We start from the raw sequence: 27,141 nt of genomic DNA, 5'->3' as shown, positions 1-27,141 counted from the left end.
TGCGGGCCCGCGCGCATGGAGCCCGCGCCGGGGGAGCCGGCGGCCGCCCGGATGGTGGCGTAGGGCCCGCACTGCCGGCCCCGCAGCATGGCGAGCTGCCTGCCGCCCTGCGTGATCGACGGCGGCACCGGGTGAGTGCGGGCAGGGAGGACCGGGGGGTGTCTCCGCGCCGCGCCCCTCCGCCGCCTCCCGCTGCCGGCGAGCGCTCCTCGCACGGGGCCGCGCTCCTGCCGTGTGTCCCGGTGCCCTCTCGGCTTACTGAGGGTTTCTCTCCCCTCCGGCCTTCCGCGGGCTGGTGCCCATCGCTCTCGTCCTCCCTCTCCCCCTCCTGCCCTTCCATCCCGCTGGAGCGCGGAGCGGGGCAGCCCTGCCGTGCGTGTTTCTGTGTGCCCTTTTCGCCTCTCGGGACCCGTTTTCGTTTGTGCCCTCTGGCTGTGAAGTATTGCATGATGCAAGTGCTAAAATTGGGGACGGCTGGTTTCCTAAGGGGAGAGGAGCCAGGAGCCGGCTCAGAGACCTAACCTGGGGAGGTTCAGGGAGATGCCCGTGCCGGGCGCGATCCTGTCGGTGCGGTGCGGTGCATGGACACAGAGCCCGGCGAGCACAGCTCCCCTGCCCCCGGGCCGCTCTCGGGGCCGCCTCCTGCCTCCTCTGCCCGTTTGAGACCAGCCGTCCCCAGTTTTAGCCTTTTCAGCTGAGGTGAGAGCGCGCTGCCTTGCTCCAGTGATGCGCTTGGTTGTTGGGTCATCCCCTCGCCTTTCTCAGATCAGTGTGATCTGAGTATTCCATACTTAACCAAATCACAAGTTTTGTAACTCAAGTCTGTGAGGGCAGGAGCGACTCTGAATTGCAGAGGCTGTGCTTGGGAGGCGTTTCAGGAGCGGGTCTGTCATACCTTTCTGTGCTAGAGAAGACCCATTCAGCATCCAGTCCTGTGCCCTGCTGGGGGGGGAGGTGTCAGAGGGAACTGTAATGAAAGTAATACTGCATTGCATCTGTGATGTGCTTTTGCTAATTAATACCTTTCCTTTGGCCCAGCAGTTACAGACAGCTCTGAGGAGAGGAAGTGAAGCATCGGTCCATGAGTAACTATTCATGTGGTAGCTTTACTTGTCAGACTCGGTGTCATTGATTGCATTAATTTAGCCTTTCCTGTGCAGGGAATTTGCAACACTGTTTTAATTTCTTTAATTCTTGGAAAGTTATCTTTAAAAATTCCTGAAATGAACAATCTTTAAAAAACCAAACCCCAAACTAATCAAACTGAATCAAGAGACCCCAATCCCTAGGTAACTGTATGAAGCGCTTTCCAGTGTTGTGGTGCCACATTGCCTTCTCCTGAAATAATGTGTCACATTTTCAAATATGTCTGTATTAAACTGTCATGAAAGTTTTAGAAATTTTTGCCTGTTTCTGCTTATACCTTAGCTTACCAGAAACCAGTTCTGTTCCCTCAGTGGAAAATACTGGAGTTCACAGCTGGAGACTGTGGAAGTAGAATAGAGACCAGGTTCTACTTTGTGTGCAATTCTGCTTGCTCTTTAGATACTTGGTAGTTTCCTATATTTCTTCTATATATTTGCTGAAGATGCTGTAAGTATCTGTTCTCCAAATATATGTTGATACTACAGGATTACTACTTCATAGTTTTGAGAGAAATGAGGTGTTTAGGTGGATCCTTTAACAAGGGTGCAGTAGAAACTGTAAAACTCAGAAAATGCATTAAATGCCAAAGCTGCTTTTTGCATGAGACCCCCCTTGGCTTTCAGTTTGTGGAGTAATTCCAGTGTTACACTAGCAGTAGATATTGCTGGCCAACAGTTACACAAAATAAATAAGGATAGGCCATTGCTTATTGTGTCCTTTCAAATAAATAGTAATGGAAGTAGAATTTATAAAATCTGTTTAGTCCTTGCATGGGTAAAGCTGATGGGTTTTATGAGGGTGGGGGGGACATGTATTTTGTTTTGTTTCAGGAAGGGTTTGGATAACCCCTAAATTATGCACTTTTTTTTTTCAATGACTCCAAGTGGTCTTGATTCACAGGAGACAACATGATGTCTCTGCTGGTGGGACTTGTGCTTGATTTTGCTGTAGGGCAGTCAAAAATGGAAGACTTTTCAACAAGGAGACTGCTGAATGTGAAATAAGTTATCTTTCAGAATTCAGGATGAAATGAGTCTGAACAAAAGCAGCCAGAAGAAGTAGCTTGACTCATTGGTACATAGTCTCTGGAATTTTCCTCTGTGTGGGCTGAAAACCTTCTTATTGTTAGAATGAATCTACTTCGGGTTACAAGCTTCAAACAATTAATTCAAATTATTCATGAAAGGGCTTTCAGATTAAAAATTTGCAATAGCAGAGAGGGAAAGGTATATGCAGACATGCACTGTGTGACATTGTGTATATTAAATACACTTTTCTGCTTAAAGTGAATGAGTTGTTCTGTCCCGCCACTAATCCATCTTTTTTCATGTAAGGGGTTTTAAGGAGTTTGTTAAAAGAATGGTTTTGTTGTTGTTTTGTGCATAAGGAGGCTGGCTTAATTTACTGTTATTTGTAGCCACATGCCTCAGTCCTGTAAAATGCCAGAATTCCTCCAAAAAAAGTGAGAACAGGTATATAAAAAATAGTTACAGACCTTCAGTGAGAAACATGTTTTTATAGCAGGACAGGATAACATTCCTTTAGTCTATTGGATATAGATGACTTGAATTTCCTTTGCCATAAACTGTTCACTCTTTATTCACAAATTTTGCAGAAATAGTTAATAATTTGCTATTATCTTTTCCATTAGTATTTGCAAATTACTTGACATAGTGCAATTTTGATGCACTATGTCAAGTAGTTTTCTCTGCATGAGGTTCTCCTCGTGATCAGTTTACACATTGCTGTTACTCTCTTTGTGGAGAAGGGCAAGCTATTTTTAGTTTCTCAGGACTACCAGGCCTTTTTGTATTGCTGTTTTAAATAGCTTTAAACTTCCTAACTAGTTTATTAATTGGCATTTAGCTGTGGACATCAGAACAGTAGTAGGTGGGTGGGGAAAACAAAGATATCTTAAAATACCTTTCTTCAGTGTATTTGCAGACACTGAGAAGTGGTTCTGGTTTGGGTGTATTTTATTGCAGCCATTCCTTTTTAGTAAAGAGAAAGTCTGCTTTGGCAAAGTCTTACAGATGAATTTAGAGGTAAATACTTGATTTCTGGGAGAAGTGCGATGGACTGGGTCTTAAAATTTGAAGCTTATGATGTTTTTTGATGATATTGCTATTAAAGATAGCTGGAGCCTCAGAACATGCTATATTTTCCCTCTCTTACTGTATTTCTGATGCCTAGTAAGTTGCTTTAGCCAAGTATTACCTCTGCTATTTGCATGTGAGACATGTGAACATGCATTATTGTAATTGCTGTTCTGGGTCTCAGGAGCTTGAGTTAATTAACTGTTGTTTATAATCACAGGCTTCAGTGCTGCAAAGTTCTAGACTTCCTCAAGAAACCCAATAGCTCTACTGTACTCTTTATTCTTATAGAGGCTGCTGGTGCTCTTGGGTAAATTGTGCAGACAAAATAGATTTTTCTTCTTTTTGTATTTTCTCCTTCATGTCTTCTTCATTCCCATCCCTCAGTTTTGAAATTGCTTTTCCAGATCTTCATGAAGAACTTGTGTTGCAAGCTCCTCAGACATACTTGTAATAATGATAATAGAGTCTGCTATGGCAGCCTGGCATCACAGGTGTTCTGGCAGCAGTAGCCTGGTTATTCAGTCTCTTAGCTGTCAGAGAAAGTGTTCTATTTTCAGAGGCTATTGTTTGTTTACAGGACTTTCTCAAAGCATTCTGCTATTTTTAATCACATCATATTTATCTTTTCAGAGGGTTTTTTTGTGTGAATGTAACATGCTTTAAAGATGTGGACCAAAAAAGCAATAGAGAGTGATGAAATGCTAAAATAGTCACATTTGGGCTTTGCTCTTTTGCATACTTGCACAGAGAAAAATTGGATGTCTTGTGTTTTCAGATGGATAAAGGAACTGCTTGAGTTGGTGATTTGTTCTCAGGCTTTGGGAAGAATTTTCCAAAACATATCTCTTCTCTCTAAAGTGGTTAAGGGTGCATCATCTGCTTCCAAGTGAAGTCCATTTGTATATCTTTGGAGTCAATTCTTGATGTAAGTTTTTCCATCTTTCCATCTTGGTGGGACCTCAGAAGAGAACAGGGTTAGGATGACCAATCCTCATACAAAAGTTTGTGAAAATAACTTGTGTATGAACTCGTCACCTGGTCAAAACAGTATGGGAGAGACCACACTATTTTTAGAAATTGCTTGTTTCAATAATATGTCATTTCCAGAGATTTAGAAAAAAATTAGTAGTCCAAATCTCCTTGCATGAAATAGCCTTAATCTATTGGATCGGTTTTCTGCTAATTTTTAGTGCAGTATCCTATATTTTGGCCAGTTTCCAGTAGATTCCTATCTCACTGGCAACAAATTGCGGCTTTTAATGAAATTAAGTTGGAATACTGATTATCTACACATTCTGCTACAGCTGTCTTGTAATTTTACAGATCACAAGATGTTGCATTACCATTAGTCTGCTAGGCTGTAACCCAGAGAAAGAAAACGTTTTTTAGATGCTTAAATATTCATTGGAGAAGGGACCAGAGACCAGGTAACCTCTGTAACTGTTTAAGTCCAGAGCCTTTCTCATCAGTGAATATTTAAATATCATGTAGAAAAGGGAGTATTTTCTGTAGGAAGTCCTGGAAATGGATCACCCAAACACTTTAATGTACCCTTGAGAGGTGCAATGAATTTGGGTCCTGCTGGGCAGACCAGAGATCTGGGACCAAGTCTGCCATGTCCTGAGGCTTCCTGGTTAGCAAAGAGCAGCATAACTACATAATCTGTTTTCCTTCTCTTCCTGAATGGTCTTGGGAGAAATTTGAGTTTCCCTTCCATTTGGTTTTGTCAAAAACACCTGAAATGTGGCTGCTTGTTCCAGTCTGTCTCTTGTTTGATGTTAAGTAGTTTTTTGGGTTTTTTTAAACTTTTTTTTTTTTCTTCTGCTTATTTGCTTCACCATTGAACTGAGAATTCAGTTATTCTCTTCGTTTTAGTATTAGTCTTTCATGGATTAATTGCATGCAAAAGAAATCTTTCCATATGTTACCTTCTGTGAGAAGAATTATTTGAAAATAATTTTTTTCATTATACTGAGAAATAAACTTATTTGGTAATTTTTTCACTAGGTGAATTAACCCAGGTTAAAAATTAATCTGTAAAATACTGAGCTGTAGGGGTTTGGTAACTTTATAAGTTGCTCTCATAGGGGGATCTGATCCATTCTGGAGAGGGAAAGTAAAGCTCTTGCAGACTGGTAGCCCAAATTGACTTTTAGAGAGTGTTTTCTTTTTTTAATACTGTGAGTGGGCGTGAGTTTAGCATGTGTGTTAAGAGAAATGATGGCAAACTGAACTCACCTCTTGGCCAGACTTTAGTTTGAATTTAGTTGAAATGAGTTCTGGTTAGACTGCAGAAACCTTTTAATTTATTCACGCACGCAGATATATAAAAATTGTATGAAAAGTATATATATGTATTTACATGTCTGTGTATGTAGATAGTGTCTTTGGGTTTTGTTACCGAGGCTTGAAGGGCTTTTTCCTGATGTTTCTGCATAATTGTAATTTCTAAGTCTTGAAACTAGGTCTTAAAAATTAAAATGTTTTACTTGCTTTTCTTTATGTTCATTTAGTCATGATTCATTTCAGAGAGAGAAATAAGAGGAAGTGGCCTGTACTGGTCTTAAATCCCAGTGGAACATCTGTTGTTGCTTGTTACGTTTTAACACTATTCCCTAGGTAGGCCTCATTCTAAAATGTGAAGAATCTATGTGATAATAATCATAAAAAGAATTTTTACTAGTAATGTCCTTCTTTACAGTCAGTCTAATTTAACATCCTGATTATGCTTTTCTGAGAGCCACAGCAAATGTGCATAAACAATTTGGATTAGACTGAAAGCATATGTCTATAATGATGATTAAAAACCCAGCAAAACCTTCCCTCCAAAACACATTCTTTTTAGCCTTGGGGGGAATGGCTTTTTAACTATTGTTTGAAGTCTGTTGTAGCTATAGCTTTGAAGAGAAGTTGAAATATAAATATTTCAGTTCCAAGGTCATTGATAATTCAATTTAGATTAATTCCTTTATCTAAGAAAACTGTGATTCTTAATGAGTATTTTTATATCAAATACTCTGTAAAGAGGAACCTACTTTTTAAGCTGCTAATGAAGATGCAAACCCTCTGCTTTGGCCATGGCATAATATTGTTTGCAAATATTGAGACTAGGATGCAGACAAAGACTTTATATTCACTTTAGGACCTAGACTGGGATTGGTCTCATTTCAGAATGTCATGGCTTTAGGTTTCTAGTGTAAAAATGATGTGAACAATGCTGATTCCCTCAAATCATGCTGCTGTTGTACTTCTGTTTCAAGCTAATGGCAATATTCAAGAATGACATAATTCTCTGCAAGCTTTCAATCAATTTAGTTGGGTTGGTTTTTCTTTTAACACTGTTTCTGTTGTGGGTTTTGTTGTTATTGTGGGTTTTTTTCTTTTTTCTCCCCCCCTAGGAAATAGAGCTGTTTTTCATAGTCTGGGATGTTAATTATTTCTAATTGCTTAAGACCTGAAGTAGCTGCAGCCACTAACGCCTGTAGAAATTTTTATGTGAAAATTCTTTTCCTTCTTTTTTTCCGTCCCCCTTCTTTTTGTCTCTTGATGCTTTACTTGTTAAAATAGATTTTATATATATGGAAAGAAATAATCAATACTTTGTACCATCTGCTGCCCATTTCTAAAGCATTTCATCAGTGCAGGCTTGCTTTGGTTTGGTATTTGCCTTTTATCACACACAGATACCATACCTGTGGCAAAGTGGGGGGTTTGTTCAAGGCCTGAAGGGGAATTGTATCAGGTTTGTAACAAGAGTTCTCAGCTGTGGTTTATACTTGTGACACTGTATTATTTCTTTTTTTCTCCTGTTTGAGAATATTAAACAAATACATAAAGTCTAAGGCTCTCTTTGGTCATTGTAACAGAAGGGTAAAATCTGCAAGGCTCTAATTTTTACCAAATGGTGCAATGTGACCTGCCTGTCCTTTGTCATAGCTGGTCAACAAGGTGGAAGAAGTAAGAGTTGTATTTTCAGACTTGATAGTTCTAAATAACACTAGCAAAATCTGTAAGCAGAAGTTGTCTGAAAAATAAATTAACACCTAAAACATTTTCTACTTTGAGTTTTCAGCAGGATGATACTTGAAAGCACAATCCAGAAAATGTACACATGGCAAGCGATGCATGTTTCACCTTCACTTTAAGCACTGGAGTAAATTGAAAGTATTTTTTTTCTTCATGTTTTTGCATCTGAGTGCATCTAATGACCTGGTGATCTTTTATTTTTTTTTTCTTTCTAGGTATACAAAGCTTGGCTATGCAGGAAATACAGAACCTCAGTTCATTATCCCATCATGTGAGTTGATTTTTTTTGTCCCTCCAAATTGTAACATACACTGCTGTCACTGAGCACTTTCAGGATTAAATGATGTGCTTCCAACTCCCAACTCAGTCATCGTAGTCCCGTGTCCATCTGGGAAGCAATATTCATCCTGTTAGCATCTTTGGCTGGAGTGTAGCTAAACAGAGCTCCTTGTTTGCAGTTAGCTAGGACTGTTGCTCATTAAACCAGCTCTTGGTTGCTATGACAAAGATGAGGAGAACTCCAGTCCAATTTCCTTTTTATCTCCATTATTTTTTTGCCAGGACTCTTGAGTAGACAGAATGCAATTTACCTCCTGTCTACCTGACACCATGGTTACAGCCTGGATAATCTGGGGAAGGCTCCCAATCAAATTAAGTACTGAAGTGCAGGTGGTGTCTGCCTTATTTACATTGTCTGGGACTGTAGACAGTTTAATATTCAAAAAGTTGTTCCTATTAGAAAATGTTCTTTTTGGGTGTGTGTTTACCAATTAATATGTTCTTGCACATTTAACATGCTTTTGTTGAACAGATTTACTCTTTAATTTTTTTGTGTGTTAAACTGTTTAAAATGTTGTACTTTTCTGGTGTTCTTGATTTTAATTGGCATCTTAATAGTTTCTCTGAAATTCTGTATATATATGTTTATAAATAGTAGCACTGACTATTTATTTACATCTATGATGTTACCATCTATTATGGAGGCATCTGTTACCTCCATTTATGTTAAACACTGCTTTTTACTTTTTTTAAACTTTGCCAATTAACTACTTATTAATGCACCTTGACTATCTTGTAGCTACTCATGGTAGAAAGTATAAAGATTAGGAAATTATAAAGGTAATTGATGGCCAAAGAAGTGAAGGGGACACATGTTCTTCACCAGGTGTAGCTGCAGTACTGCTTACAGTCTCACTATTTTAAGTATTTTAAAATTTGAAACCTAAACCACTGGTAAAGATCTAGATATCTTATATTAAAGAAATGGGGTAGAAGGGATTTCCTGTGAATTTGCTATAAATCTTGTTTTATACAACTGTAAACCTGTTTGGGAGAGTAGATATTTTTCCAAAAGAATTTCTTGCCCATGAGTCATTTTTTGGTGCTAGTAGTATTTGGTGTATTTGTGGATGATGCCTGCCTACTCTGCATTTTCTGCTGTATGTTATTTAGATCCTGATTGTGACCTATTAAAAGAAAACTATATTAATAAGGTTATGTTTTAGCAGTACTTCATTCCATTTTTATTTTTAGCTTGCCCCAGATTTGATTTTTGCTGTCTCATCTTCTTGCCTACAGCAGACGTCATCTAATAATTTTAGTGATAGTTGCAGGCTGCTAATGGGAAGTATAAGTGTCTCCAAAGATCTCTCTGTAGCACTGCAAATTGATTTCTCCCTTTCCTCTTTCCTCTTTCTCACCAACCAGGATAATGACTTCAATACTTATTTTTGAATACACAGTTGATTTTCTTCTCCTATGCTCTTCCTCTTTATTCTAGAGTTAAAACTCAGGAAATCATGTTGCTTCCTGGAATGCTGCACTTGTACAGGTTTAGTGTCTGCTGTAGTCCATAACAAAATGCATTTTCAATATTTTCTGTGAATTATTATGTACAGTAATGAGGGATGGGTGACCAGAATCCTGCAGGATGCAGTGAGAATGAACTCTGCTCTCTTGGCTTATCAGTAGATCACTTACATGATTTCTACTTTTTATATCCCAATTTTTATTTCTGGAAAATAATTAAGTTAATAAATATTCTTCAGTTGGTATTTAGCTGGTTTAATTTTGTTTTGATTTGTTATTTGCATTTATTTTAAGGTATTGCAATCCGAGAGTCGGCCAAAGTGGGGGACCAGGCTCAGAGGAGGGTAATGAAAGGTGTTGATGATCTGGACTTTTTCATAGGAGATGAAGCCATAGATAAACCTACCTATGCTACAAAGGTGAGCATTCAGGAGACTGAGATAGCCTTTCCTAAGTCTCATATTTTTATGATAAAGTGTTCTGTGACTTCTGGATAGCCATTCAAAACACGTTTGCTTTTTTTGTGAAGCATTTTTATTGCTTATTAAAAACTGTGTGATTTGGTTCATGGCTTTACCCTTTTTTAGGTATCTGTTTCACTAGTGCTGTCTTGTGTGGTTGGTGTTTGTGTAAATATTCATTGATACAGTGCAGCTGTTCAGTTCTCAAAATTCTGAGCTATTAAAATAGTCATATACACTGAATATTTAAATTCTTGCTAAAAGTGTACCCTTTTAACATGGCATATGAACTGGGAAATGTGTTGGATACTGTTGCTTCAGGGAATGTCACAATTGTTTTGTGAAGGTTTGTCTTCAGTGCAGCTTTTCTGTGAATCATATTTTCCATACCCTAGTAAAGGACTTCTTGTACTTACAAAGCATTACTGGCTTATGAACTATGTGGAAAAAAATCATATTTTATACATCCTTCTGTGTTACTTAAATGTCAGCTGTGTTCTTAACGTTGAACAAAATGTAAGCATCATCCCTGCCAGAAATTGTCGTTGAAAAATATATAGCCTATATGGTTTTTATTTCTTTTTATAATATGGGAAGACATATTGAAGCCAAGTAGGATTCTCAACTTTTTAAGTGATAAAATTTATACAAAAAGAGGTCAAAAAACAGTTCTGCAACAGACTAACAGGAATAGAGTCTGGATTCTGGCTGCTAGTCCTGCAAGCTAGAATTTGGCTTGGAAGTACCTGGGAGCAGGAGGTAACTTTGAATTGTGCCTCTGGATTAAAGCCAGGATGGTTTGATAAGATACCTGTGAGATGAGATGTCAGACTCTTCCTGTTGCTGGGTTTATTTGTCCTTGCCTCACCCAGTGCTGACAAGTTTTGCTGTTGCAGTGGCCTATCCGACATGGAATTGTTGAAGACTGGGACCTCATGGAGAGGTTCATGGAGCAGGTCATTTTTAAGTACCTTCGAGCTGAGCCCGAGGATCACTATTTTTTAATGGTGAGTTTATGAGGCCTGGTAAGGAAATAGTTTTGTAACAGGAAAACCAAATACTGTTCCAAGCATGAGTAGCTCTGCTGGAGGATTTTTCTCTGTACGTCTTACTTGTGTAGAAATGACAGGGTTTGGGTTGGGAGGAGAAAACTAGTCTTTGAAGCTGCATTGTAACTATATTCTGTTAATTTTGTGATTCAGGCTACTGCAGGTCAGCTATTGCTTTTGAGGAGTTTCAAACACTGTTTAAATTCTGTTTAAAATTTTTTGTTTTGAGTGCACTGAGGATTTTTGAAGTTTGAAAACCATACCAAGCAGGGTCCTATTGAGGTGGTTTTTCAAAACTCTTTGTTTTTGCAGACAGAGCCTCCACTGAACACACCAGAAAACAGAGAATATCTTGCAGAAATCATGTTTGAATCATTTAACATCCCAGGACTTTACATTGCCGTGCAGGTGAACAAAGTGAATGTGTTCTTCTAAAATACAGAATAACTGCAGTGTTTTGGTCTTTTGTAGGCACGAGTCTAAAGTGTTTGAAACAGTAATTTTTGAGAGTGTAAATTAGAACACTCTGCCTGCTTCTAAATATGAACTCTGTGTGCTGTAGGCAGTGTTGGCCTTAGCTGCCTCCTGGACATCACGGCAGGTGGGGGAGCGGACTCTGACTGGAATTGTCATCGATAGTGGTGATGGTGTGACACATGTAATCCCCGTGGTAAGTAGCAGGCTGCACTTTGAAATCAGCACTGCTTTGGACAGGGTTTGTTTACTATAAATTTAAATAAGAAGCATCAAATGAAACCTTAGTTCTAAATTTTTCGTGTTGTTTGGGATATCTTTCCTTGCAAAAGTATTGTTTCGTTATGTATTAATTTAGCTTGCAGACTAGAGGAGGGTCACAGTAAGGAACCATCAATCCAGCTTTTAAAAGGCTATTTCTGTGTAAAACCTTACCTTCCATTACTGTGATGCCTCAGTTCTCTTAAATATCAATGATTATCATGGGTTTGTCTCCTGCATGCCAACAGTGTTTGACAAGAAGTGTCCTAACTTTTTTGACACCCTGCATTTTGACTGTTTAATATATCTGGTAATATGTGCTTTTTGTATGATTTATTGTATTTTATTGTTTCGACTCTGCTTACATGGAAACAACTACAAACTTATCTAAGTACCTGTTTGTAGATGTGATCAATCTCATCAGTTTAGTTATGTGAGGATGTTAAAAATACAGTTATCTGTTTATACTGACATCTGTTGATGTCATTCTGTGTATTTTTGAGCCATACTGTGTCCCTGAATGATCAGTTATATTAGAAATGAAAATTTGATTCCTTCTAACTTCATCTTGCATTTTGATGTTAACTTGATCTCAGTATTTTGTCATACGGGCAATGCTGAGAACAAGCAGCATTTACTGCGTGGAGCTCTGAAAGGTGTAAAAAAAAAGCAAGGGAAGCAATAATGTGGCTCAGCAATACCAGTGTTTTCAGTAAATGCATCCTAAAAAAAATTCAGCAAGTAGATTTCTAATTTTTATTGTGCTTATTGTAAGATCCTACTTCTTGCTTGAGTTTTCTATTCCTATTTGATTTTTCTTGTCTGAGAAATTTAATTTTATACATTTTTCTATTAATTTTTCAGTCTCAAACAGAACACAGGTAGTTGATTTATATTATATTTGCTTTTTTGATGATGCCTTAAAGGAACCATCCGATCTGACTAATGTGTGCAAGACTGTTTATCACTCGTGTATCTGTTAGTTAGTCAATATCCGTTTATATTTGGTAATCAAGGTCTTAAATAAAAATGATACCCACTTTTCAGTGAGGTGCACATTTTTAGAGTGATTTTCAAGTTTCAAGATTTTGCTTTTAATAGAAAATCAAAAATGTTATTATAAAAATGAATGTTAATTATTGATACACAGTAAGTTTTCCCCTTAAATATGTCTTTTCTTCTACTCCTACATAGGCAGAAGGCTATGTAATTGGAAGTTGCATCAAACATATTCCTATTGCAGGTAGAGATATTACTTACTTTATTCAACAGCTTCTAAGGGAAAGGGAGGTAGGAATTCCTCCTGAACAATCTCTGGAGACAGCAAAAGCCATAAAGGTACACCCTCCTTTATCTCTTAATAAATACATAATAAATCTCCGTGAGCTAAATTTTTGGCTCTAGCAAAAGTTGCCAGTGGCTCTCTTAAAAATGCAAATGTAGGCAATGTATTATAATTACACCAGCTTCTGGTGGTTTATCCAATCAAGAATGGGGAAAGGAGAAAGAGGAAGAAAATATTCATGCTAGACTGTGTGGAGTGAGTATGTCCCACAGATTAAATCAGCATTTAAATTTTGGAGTTGTTTAAAATTTGCTTTGTAATGGAATTTAAAAAAAAAATAAAAAAAAATAGGGTGATTGTGTGGGCCTGCTCTTGCAGTGAAAGCTTGCCCTTGAAATTCTTTATTGTCACAGTCCTGCTGTTGGTGGTGTTTTCATTTTGAGAGGCAAATGTAGCTGAGTCAGCGTATGCAGCCCTTTGGAAGCAAAGGGGCCTTGAGCCTCGTGGGGCTGAGGCTTCAGTAGTGCTTTGGGTGAGAAAGTCCCTTGACCACACCATCTGTAAAACTGCTCACATTTTTCTTTCCTGATTGTGTTGCACTTGAATTCACTGATGTACTAATTATTTCAGCTATTTTTAACGCCTTCTTAACAGGAGAAGTACTGTTACATTTGCCCCGACATAGTGAAGGAATTTGCCAAGTATGACGGAGACTCTCGCAAGTGGATCAAACAATACACGGGCATCAACGCCATCAATAAAACCAAGTTTGTTATAGATGTTGGTTATGAGAGGTTCCTGGGGCCCGAAATCTTCTTCCATCCCGAGGTAAGAACAGGGAATAGCTGTGTGAAGTTGTGCCATTCCCGGTGCCTGGGCGCCATCCCGTGGCAGTGAGGGGCCAGTGAGTCTCCTGAGCACAAGCCAGGTGAGCTCACAGGTAACTTTGGCACAGTAGAAAAGTGGTTTTCTCATGTCCAGTCTAACGTTTAAAACATCTCATTCTGCTCCTTTAAAGGCAGTCTGAACTTGAGGAGAAATTGTTTGAATTCAGTTTTTGTATAGTATTTTCCTCTTTTTTTCAGTCTCAATTTAAGCAAGCCTCCCTCTATTCTTTTTATGTTGCCAATCCCTTTGGGCACTTCTGAGCATGGCATTGATGATATTCTAAATATTAGATGCAGACTTGATACTGAGTCAATTTGTAAGGCATGGATGATAAATTTATCCTTGAAGGAAGTCTATTGAAATCTCTCTTGGTGTGGTCATCAGTAGTATGTACAGTTCTAGGAAAGATTACTGTACCTCATCTGTGTGAGTTTTGGTAGTTCAGTTTGAGTGAGCCTCAGGATATTGTTGAGAGGAAGGAGTCAGGTTTTAGTACAGGTCCTCTGCATTCCTGCACACTTGGTTGAGCTTATGCAGGCACCCACAGTCTGTAATACTGTTAAAAACTTTTATTAAAATCCACATCAACAGTGGATGAAGTTTCCCATTTTTTACCCTTGTCCTTGGAAGAATATTAAAAAGCTTCTCTCTTCCATCTTTTGTCTGAATTCTAGCTTTATTCTTCTGTAGTCGGTTTGTAGCCATGTGATCTTCTGCCAATGTTAAATCTCTGGGCTAAATAGTTTTTCTTCCCTGCTGTTTACCAACGTGATATAACAGAGAAGCATTCAATCCCATATCAGACATAATTTTAAGAGCTTCTCTTTCCATAGTCTCTAAAAAGACTGTTGGGAATGGGATAAAATGCCAATTTCCAATTTTTTCATTTCTTCCTTGTTTCTTGACTATGTATTGAAAAAACCACCCAAATCTGAACTAACTTCCTAGACAAGAAAAACATAGTAGATGATGGGCACTGCATCCAAAGAGGATTTCTTGTTATGTTTCATTAACTCCTCACTTGAAAGGGAAGCAAGTTAGCTAGGTGAAGGCTGCCTTTGGTAAAGCTGTCTTGTAATCTTTTCCTATTTTCAGTTTACAGAATTTGTTCTGAAATATTTAATACTCCTGAAGTTAGGTCTTGGGGTTTGTAGTTATACAGAGTATTTCTCTGCTTTTTAAATTAGATATTTTATTTGCCATTCTCCAACTATATCATATAGGCTGGCAGACTGCAATTTTACATTCAGTTCTCATGTCCCTGTTCTGGGGTGTTGTTATACCCTACCTCTCATTTCTACTTATTCCTTTTATCCTGCTGTTTAATCAATATCTTTATGAAGAGCTCAGGAGTTTTCAGGCTGTAGTTCATTCAGATGAAATTCGGTGTGCAGGAGCTTCTCTTTTGATTTATGTGGCTTCATGTTTTTGTTTTTTGCATGATTAATTCTTACTGTGGGAGTCAGCTTTAATTTTTTTAGAGTGCCACCATCATCCTTAGGGCTCCTGAGCTCCAAGCCAACTCCCATTGCTAATTTTCTCTCAGTTCTGTGTATACTTGTTTTGTTTGACTGTTGTTATTTTTTCATCCATATAGATACCTCATCTTATTTTTAATGAAAATCCCATGTGCTTCTTCTACACAAAAGCTTATATCTAGAATAATATGGTAATAATATGGTATATATATAGTAATATTATTATATATTGGTAATTAATTTAATTTTTCAGACATGGGCTATTACCAGTTCTTTTCTTTGAAGCTTATTTTAAGTGGAAAATTTCCACTAGGCTGTTTTGTAGCTTTAGCAACTCTTGACTCTCTAGTTTATAAATGCAGAAGTTTACATTAGTGCTGTGTTCATGTTTGCATTGATGGGGGCTTTCACTCAAAACCTTAGACTATTCATGCTTTTTTGAACATTAGATACTTCCTGGGCTTGGGAAAAAAAATCTGAGTTTTGGTGGGAATTTAACTGAAATATTTTAGCAGCATTAAAGTCTTTTTGTAGGGAAACATTCTGATTTACAGACTGGTGTTTTTAATCTCACTTGAAAGGAAAGGCAGGACCACAGTGCATGGTAACAGTGTGTTTAATATTGCAGGAGAACTCAAACTCATCTTGCAGGCAATAAAAGTGCATAGTGCATGAATTGTAAACAGTGAATTTCTGACCAAGGAAGAGAATCTTGGGTTTCTCAGCAGAAAAATAAATCTCATTTCCTCTGTAAAGAAGTGTTTGTTTCAATGTAGAATAAGTGGTGAGCAAGACTACTACTAAAACTCCTACTCGGCCCCTATTATAAAGTCTCTCCACAGTCTTATTTCTGCCTTTTTATTTCTCTGTTCTTTGGATGAAAAATCTAATGCCTGTTCTGTTTCATTTTAGTTTGCTAACCCTGATTTCATGGAATCCATTTCGGATGTAGTTGATGAAGTTATACAAAACTGTCCCATTGATGTCCGGCGTCCATTATATAAGGTATGGCCTTTCTCTTGTAAAATTCATGTAATTTATTTAAAGCCTAAATATCAGCATCATGGCTACCACTTCCTCCACAATGAGAAATGTAAACTTTGCTAGAAATTAAATGCCACTTCTGATGCCAAGAGGTATTTGCTGCTTTTTAGTTCTGAAAGAAAAGTTTCTGTAAAGGCTTGACACATAGGTAAGTATTGTATATCCCTGAGGAGTTGTGGCAGAGGGATGTTATTTGGATCTGACATTTCTAATGTGAATTCTTGTGCATGAAGGACTTTTGGGTTTGCCCATATTAAGAGTTATACTGTGGTCTTACCCCTCTCACTACCCTCCTTCCCCTGCTTTATTAAGTAGTGGTTTCCAGTTGTTTTTTTTCAGTCTTGTCTTGTACCTGCCCATTGCAGTTCAGTCAGTTCTACATCACTTAAAAAGTACATGAAAACTGAAAATATTTTATGAGAGAACAGTTAGGCTAGGTTAAACCTGCTTAAACACAAGGTGTAGTCCAGAAAGTACTTTCAGTTCCTGATTCTTTAAGGAGTGAAAAGTAAGGTACTGACAGGTGTAGTCCATGGCAAGCTCTGTCTGTGTCGGCAGCGCATCCCACATCCCATGGTTCCCTTTCTTTCTGCTTGTGCAGGAGCAGTGCAATTTTGGAAATAACAGCATAAAGCTACAGCACACAGAGGTTATCTGCTCATGTAAAAGGTGGTAGTGTTCCTCACCTGGTAGAATGTGCATTAAGTTCCAACTAAGTCATGTCTCAGGATAATTTGTAACTATTAAAATTTTACAGTCTCTTCTCCTTGCCTGGTAAACACCCTCTGTAATCTAGAATGAGATGTATCACTCCAGAGCAGATCTGTGGGGCAGGACAAAAGGGGAAGTTGAACTGCTTAACAGGCTCACATGTCAATTCTGCAGTAGATATCTTCAGTGACTTCAAGCTTAAGTAGCAGCAGGGTTTAGGAACCCCTCAGTGTGTGGTTGTTCTTAGGTTCTCTGCTTTTTATCTGAGAGACCAAAGCTTCCTCAGAGTAACAAATTCTTTGCTTGGTGTAGGGTAGGTTTTGGTACTGATTAGAAAGTGTTTTTTAAAATTGGAGGTTGTTACTTCTGCCTCATCATAATCAGCAGACAAATAACTTTCTCTTGGCTTGCCACTGATTGAGACTTTGTTTGTCTTTTTTCTGTTTTTCATGATACTTGCTTAATTAAAATAATGTTTTACAATTACTTGTTGAATGTACTGAGAGATGTCAGTAGTTATTAGTGATAATAGTTGCTATCTTCTTTAAGCAAGGTCACTTCAAAGGGACAAGCGTCTCTTGTTCTCGTTGTTTAAAGCAGTGTCTGGGTGCAGAAATATTCCTCTCATACTTTTTCTCTGAGATTTATCAGTTCACTTGCCCACAGTGCTGAGTGGTGGCCAGCCAAGACCCTGTGCTTTGGAGCTGAGTTTCCATCAAATGTATTTGGATTCTTCCTCAGCATTTCTGCAGAAAATACCTAACAAAAAAGAAAATACCTACCTTCTAGATCTTTGTGTGATATGAAGCCTTTGAATCATTGTTCCACAGTCCATCTTTTGATGTCCTATGGTATCAGTGATTGAGAGACAGGGACATCCGAGTTGAAACCAGATGCCCATTTTATTGAGTATGCAAGGTGTTTAGGGTTTTACTTGTATGGCACTTACATAGGGTTCTGCTTTTGGCAACAATTTCCCATTGGTTATACAGTCTTCATGACATCAGTTACCTGGTAAACATTACAAAGTTTCACAACATACCTCTCTGTCACTTCTACCCCAGGGAGTAGTTATCTGTGTCTGTCTCTCCCATGGTTTCTGTTTGATTAGGCCCAAGATACTAGGCTCCTTTATCAGTTCCATTGTGCTCCCTGTTTTATTCCCCATACTGTAGTATTTCTGAGTTTTATTGCTAGTATCCCTGTTTCCTAATCTGATCAACATCTCTCACAAGGCCAGTTATCTTACCTCATATTGATGTTTGGACCAGCAGAACCTTGGTAAGACTTCTTTAGCCAGATCTGTGACAACCCAGCCTAAAGGGAAGAAAGCATCTAAGATTTGTAAATGGTCACTGGTCAAAAGAAATGACAAAAGTCAGAGGGCCTGAAAGTTTTTTAATAAATTACACACTTGGCATGGAAATTGGTCTGTTAGTCTCTGACCTACTATCTAAGCACACAGCAGTAGGTTTTGGTAAAGGGGTAGGTTTAAAGGGAAGAGATGAATTGAAGAGGGAGAGATTAATTAAAGAAAGAAAGAGAGAAAAAGGGAGCACCAGTCCTGGTTTCGCTGTTGAACCAGCTGCATCAGCCTGGCCAGTTACATGTCCAGGGTCCTGGGGGCACCCCCTGGACTTGGGGTGGTACCTTTTTATGGAGAGGTTTCACTGCCCCAAATACAGGTTTCTTGCTTTCTATGTAAATTAGTTACCATGTGCAGTCTGTCCTTTCAGGCCTTTCTGGAAATGGGTTGGAGGGTTTTGGAGGCTTTTGGTGGTAGAAATCCTACCCTGTATGGCAACCACCCATGCCAAATTCCTCCTACTCATACTGTGTTGTGGTTTGTTCTCATGGACAAAAGCCCTATGTGTGCCTGGCCCCTCTTTTTCAGCCAAATCTGGTTCTTCCTCACAGTGTGTTAATACCAACAGTCCCTGCTTTTAACCAGCAATTCTTGTCTGTTGTTGCCAACAGTCCTTGGTTGGCTCCACAGCCGTTTAGTTATTGGTGTTTGGTATTGGAGCCCCTTATTTTCTCAAAATTGAGAATTCAAAAGGATTTCACTGGACTGCTGCTTACAGCACCAGTAGAGAGTGGGCTTTAATCATAGGACTTTTCCATCTTGGTCACAATTTGACTTGGTTTTGTTGAAAGTTCAATAACAGAAATATTATTTCACTTGAGTTGCTATTTGGGCAAGAAAAAAGTTTAAAAGGCTGTTTGGTGTAAAAACAAGTTCTAACACCTGTTAGTTCTGGGAGCAGGCAGTGTTTCTGTTAAGTTCAAGAAGAACTTAGTCCAAGTGCAGTTTGTTAGAGCTGGGGCCTAATGAGAATTTCCCAAATTCCATTGAGGCCTGATTTGGGGGAGATGCAGCCCTAGAAATCCATCCCACAACTGAAGTCAGCTTCTCTGTGCTTAGATCCCATACAAGATCCCATAACCTGCAGCACAAATATCCTTCCATTCATATGATGAAGCCTTTTTTAATTGTATAATGATTGCCAGCAATGCACTCTCTAATTCCCATGATTACATCTTCTTAATGTGATTGCTTGGAAAAACTGATTTGTATTCTCTAGCACAGAGCTGAGAGATCTGGATTGTTTGGGATGAATTGCTTTCTGCTAAAACAGAAAAAAGATAGGTATGGGTTTGAAACCAGGGAACTTGCATTGAAATTTGAAAAAATGAGGTGGGTTTTGGTGGGTTTATTATTTTTTTTGTTGTTGTTGTTTTTGGCAAACCCAAAGCTTCAGAAAGCAAAATGGAAGTTAAAACAAGTGCTTAAATGAAATGAGAAATGGCAGAGGAGATAATTCTTGGATCTTATCATGTGGATGAAACAATTTGGCATCCTGACTGCGTCAATCATTCCTGTGTGTTGAATTCCACTGAAAAATGACACATCGTGCAATGCATGCAGCTAAAAGTGCTGCATTTGTGGGGCTCAATGAGACAGCATCCTTAGCATTCTCTGGGTAGAATGGTGTATAGTTCATCTAGTTCTATTTTTTTGAGAATTCCTTAGCTTTTTTCCTTAAAATATCATTCCACAACCTTTACTTATACTCGTCTCCTAATTATATAAATACATGGTATAACTGATAGCTCAGAAATTGAAAGAAATTATAGGGAGAGTGCAGCATGAGGCCTGTGGTCTGCACAAAAATGAGACCCTTCCCCAGCTTTCAGGTTCCTGAGAGCACACCAGTGCTCTGGGTAACTACTGCACACCCAGCTTGGATCAGTGATGAATCACACAGCAGATGCTAATGTGGAATGTTTTCAGCACTAGTTGGTATTTAAAAGTCTCTTTTCAACCTGAAAGTGATCTGAAACTTGTCCTAATATTTGTCAGTCAGGACATGAGTTTTTGGCACTCAATGTCAAAAAAGAGTTTCCTCCTGAATGTAGTTATAATAACTTTAGAGGTGGACAAAGGGCTTTGAAAAAGTTCTATAAACTGATTGCTATCCTAATAAACAGTATTTTTTGTTAGCAATAGGTTCAGAAACTACCACTTTTATTCTATGCTCTACTTCATCTTTCTTTTTCCTTATCCAGAGTCTCTCCCCAGATAGTTCCAGAGTTAAGATGAGAACAGTAGTAACAGTTCCGAGGTCCTTGCCTTCTCCCAGTACAAAGGATAGAAATGGAGAGTCACTGACTGTCCCAGCAATTGATTTCTTTCAACTTTCCTCTGCTATGTTTTTAACACAAATATCTGAATGAAAGAATATGGCATAAATGGCATCTGAATCCAGGTAAATTCTGTTAGAAATACCTCTGAAAGGTCCTAGCCAAGTATGCGTAACCATTCATTATTCAGATGATGCTGAATCAAATCACAACATCTTTGACCTCAAACTTCTAAGCCAACTTCTCAAGTTGAAAATTCTGCATGAGGTGGGGGTCTGTAGGATATTGGCAAGTGTGGTGTTTTATTGGAGTTGAGTTATCCAGGTTTGTATCCTAACACAGGTGCATAGAGAGATTTTTGACAAATTGGCTCTTTTCCTTAGAGAAGGTGACTTCTTACCTGGGTGTGCAGCTGTTGTAGACTCAGATTAGTCTCTCTCAAAATGAAAACTTAGTGAAATAGTAAAGTCAAGCTTGTTTCTACAATTAAGACTTGGACTGCGCTTGTTGTGTCAGTGTTCACTCAGCAAGTTAAACTGCCGAGCTCCCAAGGGCCCATCCTCAAACACTGGAGAGGTCCCAGGTGCAGGGGCTAACGGGGTGCTAAAAACCCCCTGCCATCACTCCTGACTTCAGTTGCTGGCAAGTAGAAACACTTGGTGTGAGAGCAGCTCCAGCTGCACAGCGTGGTGGGTAGATGGCACTGTTGGACTGGCTTTGCTGATCTGTGCTCCAGCACCACAGAAATTCCCTGATACTGACCCAGAGCAGAGTGGGGAGGCTCTGGGCATGAGGGAAGGGTGGAAAGACTGCCAGGCCATGGCATCTGCTGGCACTGTGACAGGACATGGGAAAGGAACAGCATTCCTGCTGAATTCTGCTGTATTCCTGCAGAATTTGAATGAAAGCCCCAAGAGATTAACTCTGTCATTGTAGTACAGGAGTACTGAGGAAAAGCCCTGCTTATTCCTATCACAGCTGTAAATAAATTTGTAAGATTACTCCTAGCTGGTTTAACAATAGCTCGGTGCATTTGCAGGATTTTCTGGTTCCTTTTGTGTCTGACGTGTATTTCCACAGAATGGCACCACCATATGTCATGCTGAAATCTCTTGCTATTACTTGAAATGTGAAATAAATGTTAAATTAATTATTTTAAGGAAAAACAAATGGTTTCTTTATTAGTAGAAGTAAATGTATTTTAAAAATAGTATTTCTCACAATAAATTTACTACTTTGTGCTGAACTATATTTATCCTTATACTTCCCATACTCTGTTGGCAAATAGTGCCCTGTTTTAACCAAATTAAGAGACCTGTAGCTTAATTGATTCACTTGCTAATGAAGTGCTTGGCTTCAGTTTATGAACCTTCCTGGTTTTACCCCTAATAATTTTTGTTAACAGTCATATATTGATCTCCTTACATGTCTCTGGTGGTCTGGTCATGTCATGTTAACTTTAATTTAGGCTGTCAGTTGGAAAGAAGGGAAAATGGGATGTGTTGTTCTTACTTGCCAGAAAAGCAAGAGATGCTTTTCAGTTTGGTGCTGCAGAGTCTGATGTGTCCAGCTGAGAGTGTGCTCACACCATGGTGCACTGTGAAGATGCACAAGCTAGTTCAGCACCTTGTGTTTGGTAGTCCTGAGTTCTTCAGGAGCTAATTTCACTCTTTTCACTCTTTATGCAAGCTTGATTTAGTCAACAGCCCTCCTGTTGCAGGAGCTGGGGTGCTTTGTTAGGGAATTTCATATCTCTGCAGCATTACAGCAGGCATAATAACAGAAATGGTACAACAAGAAACTCAGTATCACAGAGTTCACAAGAGAAGCAAAAGGTACAGATGAGAAGTGAGAAATTTCTTTGCCAGCCCTCTGAGGTGATCTTGATGGTCTTGGAGGTCTTTTCCACCCTTAATGATTCTGTGATTGGTATCCACTCCCCTGCTGTCCTTTCAGAAATAGCCTGCTTCCATGTATGTGCTTGTTGTGGTTAACTTTTTCAGGTGCGTGGATGCGCTTCATCCCTCTCTGCTGAGGAACACATTCTTTTGAAACAGCTTAAATGTTCAGCCAGTTACCTATAAAAGTGAAAACCAGCTGGAGGTTCTTTCCATTAGCAAGTATGATAATTGGTGTTAGCTGAGAAACATGTGGGCTGCTTGGAGCTGTTAAACCAGCTGAAGTGTGTTTAAGCAGAGTAAGATCAGAAGAAGTCTTCTTTAAAGGAATCAGCTGGAAGGAGATACTTAAAGCCTAATATCTTTGATGTCTTTTTCTGGGAGGCCAGAGGATTCTCTTGACAGGCTGAAAACCCAAAAATCACTAGTAAGCTTTCTCCACAGGTGTATTTAGCATGCTTTAGTTTTATGTTTTTTGTTAAGTAGTTATTAGAATTATGCAGATTTATTCTAGAGAAGGTACTTGAGAGGTCAGGGTGCAGTGAGGAGGTGGGTGGTGCCCCCTTGGTTTTCTGAGGTTTTTTTTCTGTTTTTTTTTTTTTTAATCTGACCATCTTTTCTCACCTTTACTGTGTACTTTTTAAGTGGTGGGTGTGGTGTTTGAGGGAATTGGAATGGATATGGATTCTGCTTTCATCGTAGGTGGGGAGTACCTGGCTTTGACCTGACTTGCTGAGTTGAGAACTTCCTGAAGGCTGTATGACAAGTCTTCTGCTAAAGAGTTAGCATGGATTTGGTCTGGCACTGACAAGAAGTGCAGGGAGCAGGGGAACTGTAACTTTATAATTAACCAGCTTGTAAAGTTGGTGCCTTCTAAAGGCAGTTGGTGTCACCTAGTTACTTACAAGTTACTTACGTGCAGAATTTTGCTTAGCCTGTCGGGTCCAGATATGTGATAATGAGGTGACTCATCTTTTCAACATTTGTACCTTGGTGCTTCTATTCTCCTTGGACAGTGTTATTGTTGAACTGATTTTGGTGTGTATAAGTACTTGAATAATCATAATTTGAAGAAGATGTAGGTTTTTAGCCTCTAACCCTGGAATGGTAGCTAGGTAGAAAGAGTCTCCCAATGATACTGCTAACTCTGTAGTTACATGAATTGGTCTTGGATGTATTTGAAAAATTATTCTTGGGTTTATTCTAGACTCTATTTTTAGTGATAGCATTGTCCACTTTATGGAGTATGCCTGAAGTTTAATTTGCTTTGAATAGAATTATTGCTTTCACATTCTTCGCCAACTTCATTAACTCCAGGTAATATTTTCTGATGGCATCTTTTAAATTGCTATTTCATCACTCAGGTTGGTTGTTGTCTTTTTTTGCCCATTAGCAATTTCCTTTTCCCAAGTGGAGTGCATGACCACTTTGATGCAGGGGAATAGATGTTCTTGTGTATGGAGAGAGTTGGGGGAATCCTCCCTCCTGCTTTAACTTGAGGATCAGCTATGATTTATGGCTCTTTTTCTCTCCTATCTCCTCCTCTTTTCCTTTTGGAAATGTTTCAGTAATATTATGGGGACTTGTGTTTCTTTCTTTAAAGCACACCTGCCTTGTTATGCATTCTTTTATTCTGCAGATAATCTGAAACTGTGAAGAAATGAGGTTTTTCCTACTGTAATGGTTTTTATGATGTGCAGGGATTTTTTTCTCATGAATAAACAAAACAGCTTTCTTTTCTCTTTACAAGGTACAAACAAGATTTCCATGGTTATCTGTTGCTTAAAATCCAAGCACTTCTGCACCTTGCAAGTGTGAACACTTAATATGCATGTCTTTGACTCTTCAGATCCATGTGCAGGCTGAAAACAGTGGGTCAGAGATTCTTTCATTATGTGCACAGTCTTGGTCTGCAATGTCAAAAAAATGTTACTGAGAGATAATCCTTGGACCTGTGTACAATGAACTCGTGATCCAAGTTCCTTCTGGAAACGTGTCACAGGCATGTTAGTGGTTTTAGCACTGTGCAAAGGCCTGTGTGCAGTTTTGTCAGATTAAGTGCTTTTTTCTGGTCATGAATTGCATTTTTGCTGCCACTGGTGTTATGTTCTAGGGGTCCTGTTTTGAATCCCCCACCTTTGAAATTACTTCTCTGTTAGTCTGGGATGCTGCAGTGTTATCAGAGTTAGGGATGGGAAATTCTAAAATGTCTGTTCAGAATCCAAGTACAAGTCCAGCCTGAGAGACATTTGGTTCTGCTCTGAACACTGAATAATACCATACAGGCAAGGGAAGTGGCATCATACCTTCCTCTGTGCTGCAGTTCTCTGTGAAGGTGTGATGCCTTTTGAAGTACTCTGGAAATAAAAAAAAAAAATAAAAAATAAGAGTTCTAGATAATTCTCTAGCTATGTCATATGATGAGACTTTAGCCTTATTTAGTGTCAGGGCTAAAGCTGTTTGCTGTGAACATCCCCAGAGAAACTTCTTGGTGTAGTGTCTTATTTCTGCTGCTCTGCATATGGAGGGTGCTAGTTCATGGTTTTAATGGAATCCTCCTTTGTAGTAACCCATTCTACATAAATATATTTAAAGGAGAAAAGCCATGAACTTCCTACCTTGTCAGCTTCCTAATGATGCTGAGATTCAAAAAGTCACCTCTGCAGTGTTGGCTGTTGGGAAACTTGCTTGAAGACGGATTTACAGAATGTGTCTTTAATTTCTGCACAGAATGTGGTCCTTTCAGGAGGATCCACGATGTTCAGGGACTTTGGACGACGACTGCAAAGGGATTTGAAGAGAGTGGTGGATGCAAGATTGAGGCTTAGTGAGGAGCTCAGTGGTGGTCGGATAAAAGTAAGTGAGCATTTCAAGTGCGTTCATTACATGAGTAGTGACAGAAATCACGTTCAAAGTTTTCACCTCACTAGTGAAAATACCCAGTAACGTCAGTAGGGTGTTTGTGTTGTTAAAAGCACTGATAGCCTCGCAGCACATAGCTCTTTATAGGAATCTTAAAATTACTGTGAGCAGTTCCAGTTTTCCTTCTAGGAGATGTGTTAGCAGTAGGCAAGAGGCATTTAACTTTGTGTCCTTCATCATAGTTATCATGAAGAGTTTTATGACTTGATCTCCTAGGGGGAGCATATCTGACTAATAAGTGTGGTAGTGATGTGAATAGAGGGTTAAAGGTGTCTGGTTCTGACCATGTCAAGTTTGAAAACCAGCTAAATATGAACTGTTTTCCTTAGCCCAAACCAGTGGAAGTTCAAGTGATAACACATCACATGCAGCGTTATGCAGTTTGGTTTGGAGGTTCCATGCTGGCTTCAACAGTAAGTCTTCATCAAAGTTGTTCTTAATTTTTATTGTATGTTGAATTCTGGATGTATTTGATCCCAGTACTAAGTTGTAAACTTTTTCATTGTCACAGCCTAAACTGTGTCACATTCTGGAGTCCTTACTCAAGTTTTATCTCAGTAAAATTTGTACAGGGCAAATGTAAGCTTGCTCAAGTAAGGATATTATGAGTTGGCATAATTCTGAAGTAATTTTGATATGATAGTTCCAATATAGTGCCCTTATTCTTTAAATCAGCACTAGAGATTAGTTAGGACTTCAGGAATATAGAATCCAAATCAATGGTCTTAAATGCAAGAGAGAAGCAAATACAAGAAAATGAGAGTAATTGGTGTCTGCCAAGTGGGACTTCTTACTGCTGTGTTTAAAAGCAGTCCTACGACCAGACAAAGTTCTTTTGATTAGTTGTATTCATATCCTAATATTTCTCATTTTATTATATTTCAAAATGCAATACAATGTTGTAAAGTTGCAAGCTACAGAAATGCCAAGATATTATTTATTTGTTGGTTTTTTACTACTTATGTTCTTATGCTTTTGGGGGGATTTGTTTTATATTTTTATAGCCAGAGTTTTTCCAAGTATGTCACACCAAGAAGGACTATGAAGAGTATGGCCCCAGTATTTGTCGTCATAATCCTGTTTTTGGAGTCATGTCATAACATTCATCCAGTGGAAATAAGATCTCTGAAACCATGCTGGTGAAGAAACTCATGAAGTGCAGAGGAAGGCAGCAGATACTGTAAATACTGAAGCAAGATGTGGTTAGCTCTGAGGCATTTGGATCACCATTGTGCACTAAAGCACAGCTTACAGCCCTAAGTCATTTCAGTACGAGCCATTTCTCTGCTGACTACTCAGAGCCTTTCCTTCTTTCTTCCTAAATGTGAGGTTATTGAAAATAGGTATGTCTCGGTTTAGGAGGTTGTGCAAATACTACTGAAACTGCATCTAGAAGAATAAGGCAGTGTTTTACTGCTTGTGGAAAGATCTAAACCTTTCCCACTTGTGCCCTGAGTTTGCAATCAAACCTTTAGCAATGGAGCACTAAATACCGCATTGCCTTTAGGGGAGTTGGAGTGGATACAGGTACCTACCCAAATGGAATAGATTGCAGGATTGGGACAGTACTTTGTAGGTTTTCATATAATTTTGTATTTTATGATGTTGGTAGGGTGAAATGATGACTAGCTCTAAGCACGAACAGCTGTCAATGTCATGGAGTGGTGTTATGCATTTCCAGGTGTGAGGCGTGTATTGGAGTAGTGCTGGTATATTTTTTGGGGAAAAAACAAAAAGCCATGTGTAATAGAAACTGATCTGTTCATGTTTGGATGATACAAGTGATTTACAGTATTGTGCAAAGTTTATTATAGCCACTGTTCCTTTGTTTTGAATTTTCTGAAACTGTTTTTTAGGAGATGATGTTTTGTTTTGCTGTTGGTGAGTGATGGATGACACATGGGCCTTGCACCAGTGAAATAAAAGCTGTTAACATCTTTATGAA

At 38.8% G+C, this 27,141-nt stretch overlaps 1 protein-coding gene across 1 annotated transcript; it reads left to right on the top strand.

Moving 5' to 3' along the window:
• On the top strand, positions 1-27,141 carry ACTR3B (actin related protein 3B). Its single transcript, XM_005527747.3, has 12 exons — positions 1-131; positions 7,487-7,542; positions 9,375-9,499; positions 10,438-10,548; positions 10,903-10,998; positions 11,153-11,260; positions 12,520-12,663; positions 13,265-13,438; positions 15,889-15,981; positions 25,005-25,130; positions 25,526-25,609; positions 26,201-27,141. Exons 1-12 carry the CDS (start codon positions 88-90, stop codon positions 26,294-26,296), a joined length of 1,257 nt encoding a protein of 418 aa, XP_005527804.1. The 5' UTR covers positions 1-87; the 3' UTR covers positions 26,297-27,141.

The sequence above is a fragment of the Pseudopodoces humilis genome, chromosome 1 (assembly GCF_049639895.1).
Source record: "Pseudopodoces humilis isolate 2021_Gansu_Grassland_sample_001 chromosome 1, ASM4963989v1, whole genome shotgun sequence".
NCBI classification, from domain to species: domain Eukaryota; kingdom Metazoa; phylum Chordata; class Aves; order Passeriformes; family Paridae; genus Pseudopodoces; species Pseudopodoces humilis.
Note: the sequence above shows the minus strand (reverse complement) of the source record. Positions and strands in the feature narration are given on the sequence as shown.